This window comes from Lonchura striata, chromosome Z (assembly GCF_050655825.1).
Source record: "Lonchura striata isolate lonStrDom1 chromosome Z, ASM5065582v1, whole genome shotgun sequence".
Classification (NCBI taxonomy): domain Eukaryota; kingdom Metazoa; phylum Chordata; class Aves; order Passeriformes; family Estrildidae; genus Lonchura; species Lonchura striata.
The window spans coordinates 65,244,284-65,260,689 of record NC_140740.1 but is presented as its reverse complement, the minus strand read 5'-3'; the positions used below and the strand labels follow the sequence as shown (position 1 = coordinate 65,260,689).

Below are 16,406 nucleotides of genomic sequence, written 5' to 3'. Positions count from 1 at the left end.
CCTTTTCTTTTCTGTACACAAAGCTTAAAGATTTTGCTAAAATATGCAAAATTTAGTTAAACTTAGTAGATTTGACCACTCATAGCTCTTTGTGTATTTCTTAAAAATAATTTGATAATATGTAGTAGTCAAAATTTAGGGTGGAGTGTGTATTTCTCATGTTCTAACTTTCTCTTTTCCTCTCCTTTTTGTTACACCTGGATGAACAAAAGCGACCTGCAAAGAAATTTTGGAATAAATGTCGATGTCTCTATTAGCATAACATCAAAAATATCTTGAGAAATTATGAGAAAAAAGAAAACATTCAAAATAGTGTGTAGTTTAAGTGCCAAGAAATGATTGTTAGGCCCTGTACACAGTCAAGAAAGTAAAAAGGCTGGTGAAGCTTTAGGCATGCAGCTGGCAGTCTCGTTCTGCAGTGCTCATGAAAGCAGCAAGCCCTGCAGCCTGGAAAGCAGCTATTGATCCCATGGGGAGCCCCTGCTGAGTTATGGAGCAGACTGAAGAGCACTGAAATCAGTGGCAACTGTTGAGCAGCTGTGGGTGAGTATATTCCATTTTATTTCAGAAAAAGCATAAGTAAGACTGGAAGATGAATTCTCTCCTTTCCTCATACCATGAGATCTTATCCAGCCTAACAGCACTCAGTTACGGAGGAGGAGGAGGAGGAGGAAGTCTGATCTAGTATATGCTTTCTCCATGGCTGGAGATAGTCCCCAGAGCCCCTGCAGTACAAATCTATGGGAACACTGGAAAGGCTGCAGCTAGGCTCATTGTTCCTGCTCCTTGTTTTGAACTGTTCATGTAAGAGCTGATGCACTGGATGACCTCGGCAGCCTGCTTGGCTGATGGTCTCTCTGTCATTGTTGGGCAGACTGTGGCCACAAGTGCTAGGGCAATGTCCAGCTTGCTTGCCTCCTAATCATTTTTTTGCCTGAGTGATATCTTGTGGCTATAACATGTTAATCTTTGAAATTTTAAAATGTTTATTTTTTATCCCAAAAGAATCCTGCTTTGAAAATTCTGTAAGAGAAGGTGAAAAGGAAAATTCTTAGTAATATAGAGCTACAGACATGTTCCCTGAGTATCAACAAAATGGGTTAATGTCTTTAAATAAAAATGTTGTCTGGGGTTTATAATGACTTGAATCCTGTGGTAAAATGGAATTAAATGAGGGAAGAGATTTACATGGATGTACACATTAAAATCAGTACAAACTAGGACTCTTCACATTTGGGCATAATGTTTTACATTTCAGATAATAAGGTAGTGATGGCTTTCTTGTCAGGCCTCAATTACTTTACCAGTAGGACTGAACTTCTCTGACTTCAGGAATGATCATTCAGAACACTGCAACAGATCTACAGAAATTATGCAGAAATTAGCATTACAAGCCTATTATCAATAAGCCTCAAGGACCTAGGATTACCTTTGTCATTTTCCTTACTTGTTTTCCATCTAAAACACATTTCTATTACGTTCTACCAGCTGCTGGCTTTTCTCTCCCCATTTATGTCAGTGTTGTACAGATGCTGATGTAACAGCAGCAACTAGTCTCTGGCTGATACTTGCTTGCTCTTCCTAAGTGGAAGAAACCTTGGGAAGAAGAATGCAACACCAAAGAAATGGTTTTCCTAAAAGGACAGAGAGTTTTTAAACTGTGGTTTTCTAAATCCTTAATTTAAGAAAATTCTAAAATCCTAAATTTCAATTACTTACTTATGTAACAAAACATAAGGTATATGAGTATAGGTCATTAGAAAGGGAGGAAGATCTGCTTTGTTAAGCAGATTGACCAGATGCCTGGTTGAGAACTTGCTCTTCACAGAATCAGGGACAGGTTATTCAGTTAAATTATTAACTATTTTATGTTTGGTGCCTTGTACAAAGCACTCAATGACATTAGCTCAGGAGTATTTTTGGTGTGAAGAGTTAAGTCTATGAAATGATGCAGGAGATAGGGCTTAGGTTTGAATTCAAGTGAAACAGTTGACACTGTACTAAAATTATAGTAACATAGTGCTTTGGAGAGATAATCAGATGGTAATTTACCAGTATGTGAATAGTGCTAATTAATTGTATGGAGTTTCTTATGGAGTATTTTCTTTATTTATCAAGGCTTTGAAATTCAAAGGGTTTGCACATTTACTTCATGCATTTTCACTGTGTAGTATTAAAAATCTATCTCTTAGATTGTATATCACAAAAGTCTGGATTTTGCTCTAGATCAAGTTGCTCAAAACTCTATTCAACCTGTCCTTGGACACTTCCAGGGATGAGTTATCCACAGCTTCTCTAGGCAGCCTGTTCCAGTGTCCCATCACCCTCACAGTAAAGAGTGTCTTCCTAATATATAATCTCAACCTACTATTATCCCTTGTTCTGTCATCACATGGCCCTGTCAAAAGTCCCTCTCCAGCCCTCTTAAAGACTCCCTTTAGGTGCAGGAAGGCTGCTGTAAGGTCTCTGTGGAGCCTTCTCTTCTCCAGGCAGAACAACCCCAGCTCTTTCAGCCTGTCTTCATAGGAGAGGTGCTCCAGCCACAGATCAAATTTGGCCTCCTCTGGACTCACTCCAGCAGGTCCATGCCCTTCCTACACTGGGGGCCTTAGAGCTGGATGCAGTTCTCCTTAATAAACTCGAAAAGCTGTATTGCTAAAACACTAAGGCGGAATGTAGAAATTGCCATTATTTGTTTTGGAATAAATACCAGACCTCAGGAAAGAGTTTTTCAGGTATGCTTGAGTACACAAATGTACAAGCAATAAATAAATATAAAAAGGCTTAGTTCTGTGATAATATGACATTATAATGCCAGGGGAAAAATCCCCAAAATGTGCTAACAAATACTTCAGCCATGTCAGAAAGTGCCATTCTACTGCAGCTGAGACTGTTGTGCTTGTCGGACTGGAATGCATAACTGCCTAATAGCTCCTGTATGAACACAGCATTGCCCCTCCATCTTTCAGTAGAGGATAAATACACTCTCCTAAAATACAAAAGTCAGCATCACAAATGTCATTGATAGGTGAGCAAGAAGGTATCTGTTTCTACTGCTCTTACAGGGCATATTCAAATGCTGATGGCTGTGTTCTGCTCCCATCCCCTTTTCTGCATAATTAAATTTCTTAAAAAGACTCCTAGAAGTGGAAGGAGGGGACAGAGTTTTGCTACCACCTGGCTCTTCTTCCAGCACTTGACAAATCACTAAGGATGACAGATTCAGTATAGAGATTTTCAAGCTATAGATGAGGTGATAATGGAAACAAAAATAATTTCTGCATCAGTGTTTCTCTTCCACAAATATTATGTCTCTTTGTATTTTAAGTATCTACTGCATATCCTTGGGGAACAGTAGATAGTAAGTTCTTTGGGAAGGTCTTTAAAAACTCTATGACAATTTCAGGAACTTTTTATTGTGGTTAATCCTAGGTCTTGTATGGCTAGTTAAGCCTCACCCAGAAAGCCTCACCCATCAGAGTTTATACGTGTTTTTATACTTTGGAATGTTAAGTGTTTTAGATGCAGTCTCTGCTGGGAGCTCTTATATAAAGAACAGGTTTTCTTCCATGAAACATGCAAGAATTCAAAACACACACCCCTCCCCCCAAAAAAAATCTGAAATTGCATTGTATTGCTTAAGTTTTTAACAATTTGTGATACATTTTTTTATAAAAAGAGAAATAAAAAAATAATGCTGTCACACACTGAGTTTTGAACAAACTGAAATCAAAGGATTAAGTGTTCTAAGCACTTAAACTCTTCATCCAAATAGTTAGTTTCAGTGCTACTTTTCTATCTCTGAACTGCTTCCAGTAAACTTTGAATGCAGAAAGATAAACCCATTTATATGTTTCTACTACTATATAGAGTATGGTGTTGATTTTTCTACAAAGCTTTTTTTTCTACAATATATTTCTAAAATATATTGTAGAAAGTACAATATATTTCTACATATTTAATGTTTAAATATGCATATTGGTTTTTTGTTGTTGTTTGTTTTTCCTTTTACTATGCTGATTTTGTTACTTTGAAATGGATTCTGAAGACCTTGAAGCATCACTTTCTGGAAGGACGAGGTGTTTCTGGCTCAATGTCTTGAAAGAAAGATCACAATAAGATGCAGTACAGCTATAGTTAAAAGGTGGTTGCCTGCTCAGATGCCAACAGGTGATATCTGATAGATGCATACACAATAGCCAAAAAAATGCTTTGTTTGTTTGAGGAAACAGAAAGTGTCAAAGGAGAGGGGAGGGGAGCACAGGCAGAAGATTGCAGTTTTCTGTTTGCTTCACTGTTCTAGTAATTTATGGTAAAATATATTTATAGAGATTGAATCCCCTTCAGCTTCACTGTCTGGGATGGAATACACTATTAAAACTGCATGTTCTAAGGAAAATTATTAACTTTTCAAAAATTAGACTTTTTACTCACTAACAAATTTTATTTTTCAAGCGTTGCTGTTTTCTGCGTAAACTGCTTCTTCCACTGGTTATTATTTAATTAACCTTAAAGGTTCAAGTCAAAGTCGTGCCAGATATTAATTATTTTTAAAAATCATGTTTGCTACTTATTACTTATTTTGAATAGTATGTAGTTAAAAATACAGAAGAAAAGGAATCTGAAAATCCTCTTGATGCACTTCACCTACTCTGTACCTATGTTAAATCTGTCTGTGGAATAAAATAAAACACAAACAAAAAATAAAATAAACAAACTGAAAATCATTATGTCATCTGCAAGCCAAAGAGGATAAGAAAGGAAAACTTGTACTGTATACCCTGTGAGACACCTCAAGGCTCCCACATTCATAATCCTTCAACCATCCAAGCAGGATCAAATTATCACAACATTCTACATTTGGGAAAGGATTGTATACCTAGAACACAAACTGCTCCTCACTGATGTAAGCTCTAGTTATGAAAGCATATAAGTGGGTGCTGAATATATAAATGGAAATGTCATTGCCTTTGTAGTTTTTGAGCTGATGTAAAACTTGAACCTCTGGAATTAATTTTGTACAGTACTGAGAACACTGGCACATCACTACTGTAGAGGTGAATTTTGGCCAAATATGTTGTGTAATTCTGAGAGCAATGGAGGCAAATGTAAATGAATTTATAACTGCAAGTCTGTGTTTAAAAATGCATTGCAGGAAACAACCTGTTTATATAGAAAAGAGAAAGAGACACAGAACAATCCTATCTTGTACATCATACTATGGCAATGTGCTGGGAGGAAAAAAGTTAGATTTTCTATGGATGTAGCCTGCTTGAATTCTAAACATGGAGAAAAACATATCCTTGCCAAGCACATTATCTTCTGGCTAATGCTGAAAGTATCTTCAAAGTTGTTAAGATATGCACAGGTTGTTTTTGTTGTTTTTCTGAACAAGGAGAGTAATTCTCTCCCTACACATGAAGCCTTGATATTTTCTTAGTTCTTAAAAGATCTTACATTTTCCTAAATCTTCTCAGAGCCCTAAACTGATGACAGTATGGACTTGCTATACTGCACCTAGCAATATTGTTGTGAGTCTCACAAAAGAGTATGAACCATACTTCTGTAAGTACTGTTAATTTTTTTCTATGCTTAAACATACATTTGTTAAATATCTTAAAGTCCATTTAAGTAGGAAGACACTTTCAGAAACCTCTCTCCCTTCCCTCACTACTTAATTTCATGACTGTACTGCTGTAGACACAACTGTTACAGAGCTATTAGACAAAAATGGTACAGTTCCAACATTGTAGCTATAAATTTGGTGTGAGAATAGAGAAATCTTATCCTTTGTATGCCAGCAACACACAATTCATAATGTAAGTAGTAACAATTGTCAATAAAACATTTCTTGACAATTAACATATCGCTTGGTTTTACCTTGAACCATCAGGCCCTTCAGAAAGTTGTAAATTCCAGGAAATGTCCTCCTGATTTCTTAAAAGATAAGCATAATTTGCAACATGAAACTTGGAAACATCTCATTCCTGACAAATTCATGACAAATTTTGTAAATTACAAAAACATAAAAAAGCCATGTTTTGTTCAGCCAATTTTTTTTCTTAGATCATGCGGCATTTATGACATACTTTAGACCACACTATATGTACAGGAGCCTTAACTTCTATAATTCCATGCTCCTAAAACCAAGAATGATAATGGACAATGTTTATGTATTTTCCTAACCATATATCTGTAAAAAGAAAGCCAAAATTCTAGAAGATCTTCTGTCATACATAATCACAGAGCATTCCTGGTGTACTTGAAAAATCAAGCAGTTTTCAATGTAAGCACCTATGCTTTACATAGCTGTAGTTGAAAGAGCATTTCTAAAATCTTAATCATGGAGTTTGTTTGTTGTATAATTAACAGGTTTTAAAGAATTATCAAATGAAAGATGTTATAAATCTCAATGTGAAAGAGCAGTTATGATTTTCCATGCATATCTGAGCCACAAACCCACCATGCCTTCTTTGTACAGAGCAAAGTCTTTGTCAACAATGTCTCACATAATGCAATAAAAGATGGAGGGAAATGTGGCAGTCTTTAGTCCTCGCACATGCTGCTTCCCATATTTATTTGGCTTGTCAATGGGGTGCACATTTTCCAGGGATTGTCCAAGTATCTAAATACACGTGCACAGAATGCTGCGTGAGCATTCAAATAGAGTCATGGTAAGAACTTTAGGGACATGTGCAATAATAATACATTTTTGTGTGGCTTTGCGAGAGACATACAGGAGCTGCCATGAACCTTTTACAAGCAGCCAACACAATTTTAGTCAGATTCTTGTTTGTCATGGCTTACATTTTGACTGTTGTGTTAGCAGATGATGGAGTTGTAGATACTAGCCAAAAACTTTAAGTGAGGGCTTGAAGGTAACTGAGAGAACTAGCTGTATGAAGGGGCTTTGCTTCCTTGGCTAACCACCTTTACCTCCAGGCAGATGTGGGCAGCAGGAGTCAGCACTACAACATTTCAGCTTAATATCCTGGAAACTCTCTTAGGCTTAGTAGGCAAGCGTGTCAAAGAAAGCACACCGGTACCCCACGGCAGGTGGGGGCTCGTCCCTGGATCCGCACACCCTGCACCTGCATGACTGGCTACGCCTGCCTGTCTTGTGCTTGCCACCCTTGCCAATATACCCTGCTCCTGCTTTAACCATCCAGGCCGGAACAGCCATACCCGCCTGCATACACCGCCCCTCTCTGCATGCCCCATGCCTGCTTGTGTGCCCCAGACTGGAACGCCCATTCCAGCCGGCACGCTCTGTGCCTGCCTGCGTGCCCCATTCTTTCCCAGACGCCCATCCCTTCCCACACGTCGAACCCTCGCCCTCGCTGCCTGCCATCGCTCTGTGTTGCCATCGCTGCCTGCACCTCCTATCGCTGCCCGTGCGCTCCGTCCTCTCCCGCCCCAAGGCCACCCATCGCTCCCCGAGCCTCGTGTGCCCCGCCCGCCCTCGGTCCGCACCCCTGCCCGGAGGACCCTCGGGGGCGGACCGCCGTGGGCGGCTCCGCGCCTCCCTCGCCGCGTCCGGCAGCGGGGCCGCGCCCCGCGCACCTCCCTGCCCTGCGGGGCCGGCGGCGCCGCGCACCCCGCGCCGCTCGCAGAGGCGCCGGGGCGGCCCGAGGCAGGCGGAGCGCCGCGGAGCAGGATGGCCGCGGGGCAGCGCCGGGGCACCGCCGCCCCGCTCGCCCTCGCCCTGGGGCTCCTCGCCGTCGCACAGGTAAGGGGGCCCGCGGGTCGCCCGCCCTGCTCTCCGGGCCGCTGTGCCGCCGTGCTGGGGCGGAGAGAGGTCCGCACCTGCGGCTGCCGCGGCCGCCGCTCCTCGGCCGCAGGTGGTGCCGGCTGCCGCAGCCCTGCCCGCACGGGGCCGGGCACCGCCGGCTGCCGGGCTGGCACCCCTCCGTGAGCCCGGCCGGGCGCACCCGCTCCCTGCAAGGCAGGATGGAGGGGTCGTTATAAAAGTTGCGGTGTTCCTGAGCTTTTCCGAATGTCGGGAGTGAGGTTCTCAGCCTGCTTCACTGCGGGGAAATACTCTCCAAGACACAGAGAAACTTAGAATCTCCGCCTGCGTTTCTCACATGGGTGTTTCCGAAAGCCGGGGCCGTGTCAGTGCGTTTCCCTTGGGTGTAATTTGCATCCTCTAATGTGCTTTACAGGTAGGTTTTTTTTTGCTGACTCATCAATGTGCCATTGCCCAGCTTTTATTTCCGACTCCAGTAAAATAAAATAAAATAAAATAACAACAATAAATACTCACTGAGGATACACCAGTTACCCCTCTGGAGACAAAGTATGAACTTACTTTCACCTTTGTTTGTGCCTTAAAGAAAAAAAGGTGTGAACATGGTTCTCTGCAATTGTTCCTATTTGATTTGGTTCCTAAATGTCAAAGATGAATTTTAAATAAATAATAGCACATTTCTGTAATGATGCTATTTTTGTATTTAGACCAATATCTTAAATATCACAAGAAAACAATACCATAATTAAAAAAAAAAAAAAGATACAGTGTCACTTGAAATAAACTTAGACATATAATTATCTGTATTTGAATTTTTGGCCTTCTGTGCTCATGAAATGTGTTTTCTCCTCTCTTGAACCTCCACAGTAACTCTACATCCATGGGCAAGTTGCCTAGTCATCTGAGTAAAGTTATTTGTTTTGATAGAGAAACTTTTGTGTTAGATTGCTTTGCCTTCTGATATCGCACCACTTTGGGCTCTGTGCAAGGAATCTATCCACAAGAACTGTGGAATGCCATGAGGGAGGAAGTGTGATGCCAGCCTGCACCTGAAGGCATGTGGCCAGGACTGGGTCAGGACTATGCCACTGGAAATTTGTTGAAAAATGCTGCAGGTTGCTTTGGAGCACTGGTATCCTCAGGATGCCCAGACTGGCCCACAGAGACCACTCTCTAATGGCATCTGCTGTCTTTTCTGATACAGGCCTCTAGAATTGCAATAGCTGTGATCCTGCAAAGGAAACTTCATCTACCACTTCCTTTAATCCTGCCAGCAATTCTGTTCCCAGGATAGAGATCGAGCTGATCTCCCTTGGCACTCTTCTCTGTTCCTGCTTATCCTGGCCCTGTGCACCTGCTTTCCCTCTTTCTTGCAAGTAGTTCTGCTGAGTGAGGAACTAAAATATCTCCTTATTTCTTTTTACAAGCAAATACAGACTATTCAGATTTACATTTGAAAATTGTGGAGTGATAGAGATGCAGTGCAATGGCTCGGGAGCTGACATAGGCAGCTTCCCCTGGCTTATATGTTGGATACTTAGTCACAACAATTTCATTTACACTTACTGAGATAGTGTTACTCTTGAAATAGCATTTCGGCGCTGCCTCTTGCCTTAAATTTACACACAGATAGTGTGAATAAAATCAGTTGTCCTCATGGACAGCATTTCCTATGGCCAAGAACATAATCAGCTCAGGAAACCTCCCATTGTCTTTCTTGCATTTGTAATGCAAGATAGTGAAATAAGTGGGGATTAAAGTTATGCTTCACTGAGCAGCCACAAGTTATATGCCTATATGCCTGTATCCTAAAGAAGGTATGTATATATGTGTGTGTGTGTGTACATATATATATGTATATGTCTCTCTCTGTGTTATATAAACAAACTGCAATTCTGTAATGCTGTATTTATTAATTTAAAATTCTGATTATATTAAGGTGAAAAATTATTCTTCTCATTTACTAAGTATGAATGCTCATATTTAGGGTTTGGATGATATTTCACTATCATTCTGTATTATCATAGCATGGTTTTGATAGAAAGAGACCTAAGTATAATCTGGTTCTAAATTCCCTGACATGGGCAGGGACACCGTCCATCAGGCTAGGTTGCTCAAAGCCCCATCCAGCCTGACTCTGAACATTTCCAAGTATAGGACAAAAGAGCATATTAAATCCTTTTCATAATTTTCTTTCTTTCCTTCCTTCTTTTTTTTAAATTATTTTTATTATTTTTAAGGAGAAAAAAAATGAGTCTTCATGTGTTGTCGTTATTACTATTTTAATTATTATTTTAATTATTTTATTATTTAAAAATACTATTTTAATTATTATGATCTAGTTTAAAATAGTTTTTACTAGATCAAATTGGCTCTTTTCAGTAGTGATAAATAAAATCTATTAATAAATGTAGGTCTGAACTCTTTGAGCTCTATTTTAGAATTAAGAACAAATTTGCTTGTTGACATGTGCTTGTACTGCCTTCTCAGTTCAGTGTTTCTATGGATTTCAATATCTTCTTAATCTTTTCACATCTTTTTAATGTCTACAACTTTTTTTTTCTTTAATATTTTTTTTTCCTTTGGTCTAAAAATGAATATATTGGCTTTTAGTGGAACTTCTTTTATTAGAGTGATTCTTCTCACAGGGATTTTTTTTAATAGATATTTTTGGCTGTGATTATAGTAAGTAGCTCAACAAAAGAACCTAAACTAGCATCTAAAATTGCATTGTACATAATAGTTACTGTAGCAGATGTAGTTCTTTCTCTGCCTAAAACTTCATGTATGAGATTCATGCACATGTGCACATGTGTTTTATAGGCTAGTCAGGGTGAGTAGGTTTAGGTCTTGAAGGGGTGTAAGCAAATGTAGGTCATTGGTAAAAAGATTTTGCTTGGTGGCCATTATAATCTCAGACTAGTTGAGCCACATATTTGCTATATGCTGTTCTATTTTGTATTTACATCATTGTGCATGCTACAGTGTACCCTTTTTACATCCACCACACCTGTTACACGGTAGAAGGAAGTAAAGTTGTGGTGTTTCATGTATCAGGAAATAGTCATATGGAGAAGAGAGCATCTTTTTAAAACAGTTGCGTGTAATGACAAAATACATTAATATAGCTGCTTAATAATAAGCAGTTACCTTTATCCTTCCCCAGAAAAATACTTACCAAGTGAAGATTCATTGAGTTTTGTTCCATTGTCCAGAGAAGACTATAACTTCCTCTTCTACTGGCCAAAGTTGAAAATAAAGCCAAAGATACTGAAAATAAAAACACACTCCCTACCTTCGAAAAACAGACCATATTATAGTAAGAGGATCTAAATGCTTCCATCAGGAGTAATTTAGGATAAAACTGCAGGAAAAACATGAGAATAGGACAAAATATTAGGATACAAGTATTGTATTTATATGTATTAGTCAGCTAGCACTAAAATAACTCCATGCCCCTACTTGCTTCATGTGTGATCATCTTGAAAGCAGTTTTGTACCCATAAAAGCAATTCTGTAGTGTATTTTTCATAAATCTTGGAAGCATTGTGATCAAAATTATATTGATGAACCTAAGTATGGCTGGCAATATTAAATATGAGCAAACTCAGGTGTAGTTTAATCTTCTGTGGAAGGTTTAAATAAACTTTTGTTACTTTAAGGACTAGAGTTTTCTTTTGGGATTTGTAATAGATCAAATGTTCTTGGTTATATTGTTAACTCGAGGCAAAAAATCACAGTAAGGTGTTTTTTTACATAATCATCTGATATATTCAACATCCTGTTGTTTCGTCCTTCCCTTCCAATTAGAATCACAGAATCATAGTCTGAATAAGGTTGGCAGAAACCTCTAGGTATCATCCTGTCCAATTCCCCTAGGCAAACAGGGTTCCACAGAGCCAATTGCCCAGGATCATGTCCAGGCAGCTTTTGACTGTCTTCAGAGAAGGAGACTCCACCACTTCTCTGGGAAACCTATTCCAGAGCTCACTCTCAGAATGTTCTAAAGGCCAGCGTGAATGTCCGATGTTACAGTTTGTAAACATTGCCTCATATTCTGTTACTGGGCACCACTGGAAAGAGCCTGATTGTGTCTTCTTTACACCCTTCCTTCAGCTATTTATATACATTAATAAAATCTCCCCAAGCCTGCCTTTCTCCAGGCTGCACAGTGCCCCTCAGCCTGCCAGTGCAGTCCCCCCATCGGCGCTGTGGCCATTTGTTGGACTCCTTATGTCCTTCTCTCTCAGGTGCTGGAGAGCCTAGAGCTGGGCACAAGTCTCCAGGCATGGCTTCATCCGTGCTGAGTTTGGTGGGAAGGATCATCTCCCTCAGACTAGTGGCAATCATTTCATTATTGCAGACCAGGATAACATTTGCCTTCTCTAGTGCAGGGGAAATGTTGCTGGCTAATCATCAGTTTTGTGTGCCAAATCTTTTCCTGCAGAGCTGCTCTTTACTTTAAGAAAACACTTTGGGCTAGCTTTTTACCATGGTGGGCTAACTTCAACCTGTAGTAAGTACACCTGGCTTCAACTGACTGTTTTTAGGAAAGATTAATACAAAACTATTGCCATTTCTGAGAATTCAGGTGTACGAGAAAAAATTAAATTTAAAACGGTTGTCATGAACTTGTTTTCATGAAAACCTTAAGTCCCTTTAGTTTCTTTGTGAAGAAGAGTTAAATATTTAGCAAGAGAAAGGACTTGCACTGGAGATGTCAATTTCTGGAATTATGAAAGTGGGAATAAGTTTGCTTAAGTTACCGATTTCTGAGCATTCATAGCCTGCAGCTCACTAGAGATTTAAGCCCTCAGCATTTTTACACATTTTCACAGGCCATATGTGAATATGTGCATATGTGAATATGTGCAGGGGACGAAGTGATACTTCCTCTTCTCCTGTTGCACCAAATTCAGGTTATTCACAAGATGCTATTACATGTGGATCCTACAGCAGTCATATGTACAAAAGGGTGAACCAGGGGTTTGTGAATTCTTACTGCAGATTGAAAAAGAGCTACAACAGGTTCAGAGATAAAGAGAGGGGATGGGAATATTTTAGCACTGTTCTGATTGTACTGGTCTTGTCAGTTTCTGACAAGATCTCTGTAGTTCCTCCTGACCCCAATAAACTCCTCTTTTGCCTCCTGAAGATAAAGGGAAAAGAAAAACTATATTTCCGTGGTATCTATCTGATTTGAAATTTTATCTCTTTCCTCATTTAGTTATAAGTGCCAGATTTCACAGGTTTAAAAATACTTCCCTTTTTATGAATATTTCCTGCAATGATCAGGTTGATAATGCTACCATAAAATTAACTACAGACAGGGAATATCCTGTGATGAGTGATGGCAGAATTGTTTAATGAATATGTTCCTCAAAAAGTGGAGGTATAATTTTTGGTAATCTGGATTAGATTACTAGTATCATGTTCCAGTTTCATACCCCTGTAAATTGCTTCTCTCAGAATAGAAATTAAAATTAAAATTAAACTTAAAATTTAAATGCATCTCTGTTCTTGGCGTAGAAGTTCACATTGGGTGCACAAAGTGAACACTACTAGAACTTTATGGAACCTCAGAGGATGTAAATTATTCCTGCTAGTTTTTCCCTAGGATTAAGGAATTCTGTGTGGCTATCAGATAGGCCTGTGTTTTATATCAGGATTTCTGAAAATCTTGGTTAGAAATTGAATGTTCTTCTTAAGTCTTTTCTTAGACTTTCACTTAACATTAAAAAGAAAAAAAAAATCATTTTTCACTGTAATCCACACTCCCACACTTCAGTAATTTTACTCTTCAGTGTCCTTTCTTTCATTTGTTTGTTTGGGAATTTTTGTTTGCATTGGTTTTTTTAATGAAAAACACAGTAAAATATGCCTTGCTTGTGATCTAGAAGATAATGAAATGTGATGAAGTCTTCTACTGGGATGATGTATGGTGAATAGACTAGCAAGTGATCAGCTGAATTTTGCTCTACTTTACTATTTTACAGTATTCCCTGTATGCTTCTGGTCCTGTACTTTAAATCCTCCTATAACAGCTCCTGTATAGCATGGGTACATGCTGTTTTCCACACCTTAAGGCACTTTGCATTCTGTATTTGCAGTTCTGTCCTACCTGCAAGCAAGATGTTTCTGTTGCAGTAAACAGTGCAATGGCAAAGTAACATGCCATTTACAAGGCTTGGTGAATTGTGCCATCTGAGTGCATCTGAGTCATGCCCCTATTAAATTTAATTAAACTCTTAACACCCTTTCCAGTCTTAAGGGTATATTTTTTATTCCTTTTGAGAGAAATGTGCAGTCAGCATAATTGTTGAACATGTATGTGCAAGGAAAGCTACCAAGAGGGGGAGAAGTGGAAAGCAAAGAGGCATTCAAGGCCTTTTGGAAATACATCTATTGGAACTACAGAAGTTATCCTAGAATACATTCTGGGATGACTACATCACTGGTGTTGTTGGACACAGTTACGTTTCTTCAAGTGGAAGAAGAAAATAAAGGAGATAAAAAAAGATGATGCATCACTTGGACTGAACATATATATGTGAAATTGTGTTACAACAATGTGTTCTGCTGAACTGCAGAAAGCCTGTTTGTTCAGTATGTTCTACTGAGTGCACAAAAGCAGTATTATATGTGCTGCTTACACACCAGTTCAAGACTGGTGCAGGAATGGAGGGGGTGATCTAGCAGGATTGTCTTGGCCAATAACATCCATCAGAGGAATTAAACAAAGCTTATTCTTGTATCTATGCTTCAGATTTTTCATAATTCTATATGGCTAGATGTCATAAATAATGGCATTACACCAGTCCCAGATATGGCTTGTGGAGTGTTGTTTGATCCTGCTGCTTTCGACTCAACCAAGTTTTTCCAGAATTTTAATCTGTACCTATATTTTTTTTTTTAAACTGGCCCTATATACCTATATTCTTCCAAAAGATACTTAAGAATGGAAAAGTGGATTTATACAAAACTGCCAGTAATTGTTTTGACTTGATTAAACAGGCATGAGTATTGCAAGAAATAGAATGACCTGCTTTTGGACTTTGACATTGTTAAAATAATAGTGCCATTCTGTGTAACTTAGGGGGCTGCAGAAACCAGTTTTCCATTGCACTGTAATTTTTTTTGTATTCTGTGAAGAGTTGACATGAAGGAAAGACATTTTGCATAAGAATGACACTACTATGTAACAGAAAAGCCAAACACTACTCCTGTGTGGCTGCATCTTTTATTTGATTTTATTTTATTTCTCTTAGTGGTTTTTTTCAGATGAGCTAGAGGGTAGCCACACTCATCCTGACTTACACTAACTCCCAAAGAAATTACTGAGCTGAGATGATAAACTCTTTCTTATTTCTATGGGCTTTGCTACAGTATGTTGTGGTAGGATAGTGGAAATGGAGAAAGAATTTTTTTTTTTAACAGGGATCTACATTTCAAGAGTAAATGAGCATAGTGAAACAATAACTATTTGATTTGAGGCTTTGAGTTAAAGACCAGGAAATAGTATTATCCTTGCATTGTTTTATTTATTCAATTTTCCTGATGTATGTCTGTTGGAAACAGTGATTGTAAATTCAAATTTTAAACATACCTGCCCTGGTTAAATTATAGTGAGTTTGTAGTGTAGAAAGGATTTATTATTTGATGACTGGGCTCTGCAAGGAAGCTGAGCACAGGGGCTACTCAAGTGCTATTAGTTTCCAATATAATTTGGAAAGCTAACTTAGACTTCTTATTGCAGTAACTTCGTATTGCAGAGAAATCTATTTGACCCTGAGCAGCCATGCAGTGAAGAATGATTTTATCTCCTAGAAAAGACATATAAAGGAAAAAAATCCCAGGAAGACTTGATGCTTGATTGCTGTTCAGACGAAGAAATACAGCAGAATTCATCAAACAGGAAGAAGTTTCTGCACTTCCCCCATCACCCAAAAAATCCAAGGGAGCTGTTCTCAAACATGTTGATATAAATTAATTTTTTTCCATGAATTTGAAATATTTTTTCAAGAAATTATGGCCAGGCTAGTTTTCCTTTTCCTCTTAAAAATCTTCTACCTCTTCCTGTCCCCATATGAACCTACTCACAGAAGGGGATATTTTGTTTGTAGATCCTGCCACAGGATCAAGATGAGGTCTTGAATTTCTAATGTTTCTAATGTACACTGTATTTTGCATTCTTTATATGGCTTTTCTAGTTGTAAAACAGAGATGAAACTATATTTTCATGTGTCTTTTATATTTCTATAAGGTTTTGAAGCAGGAATTTATATGTTCTTTAGGAAGCACATAGCACAACCTAGTCCTTGACAAAGTTATTCAGAAGAAATCACAATGTAAATAACTACTGTGAAAAGCACAGGTTTTAATGGCAGAATGTCTGCTAGCTGCATTTTTGCTAGCTGAATGTTTTCAGATTATAGGATTAACACCTGAAAATTATGTTTAAAATAGTTGAAGTTAGATTTTTCCACATGACAGCTCTGAGAGTCAACTAAGCATCTCCTGGCAGCATTTTTCTTACTTGTAATAACAAGATTATATGTCTCCTCCCCAAAGTCTGCATTGTGTAAAGATGCCCTTCAAAATCTTTCTCAGTGCTCTTGCCATCATTATCCCTGTTTTAGTAATGATATTCAGCTTT

At 38.8% G+C, this 16,406-nt stretch overlaps 1 protein-coding gene across 2 annotated transcripts in view; it reads left to right on the top strand.

The window, feature by feature from the left end:
- Positions 1 to 7,613: 7,613 nt before the first annotated feature.
- Positions 7,614 to 16,406, top strand: part of ADAMTSL1 (ADAMTS like 1) — a 389,105-nt gene continuing 380,312 nt past the window's right edge. The window contains exon 1 of one of the 2 annotated variants that reach the window (XM_085567914.1): positions 7,614 to 7,729. In XM_085567914.1, coding sequence (XP_085424040.1) covers positions 7,658 to 7,729 — 72 coding nt within the window. In that variant the 5' untranslated portion in view covers positions 7,614 to 7,657. The remainder of the gene's footprint in view (positions 7,730 to 16,406) is intronic. The other variant, XM_085567913.1, reaches the window with a different exon arrangement.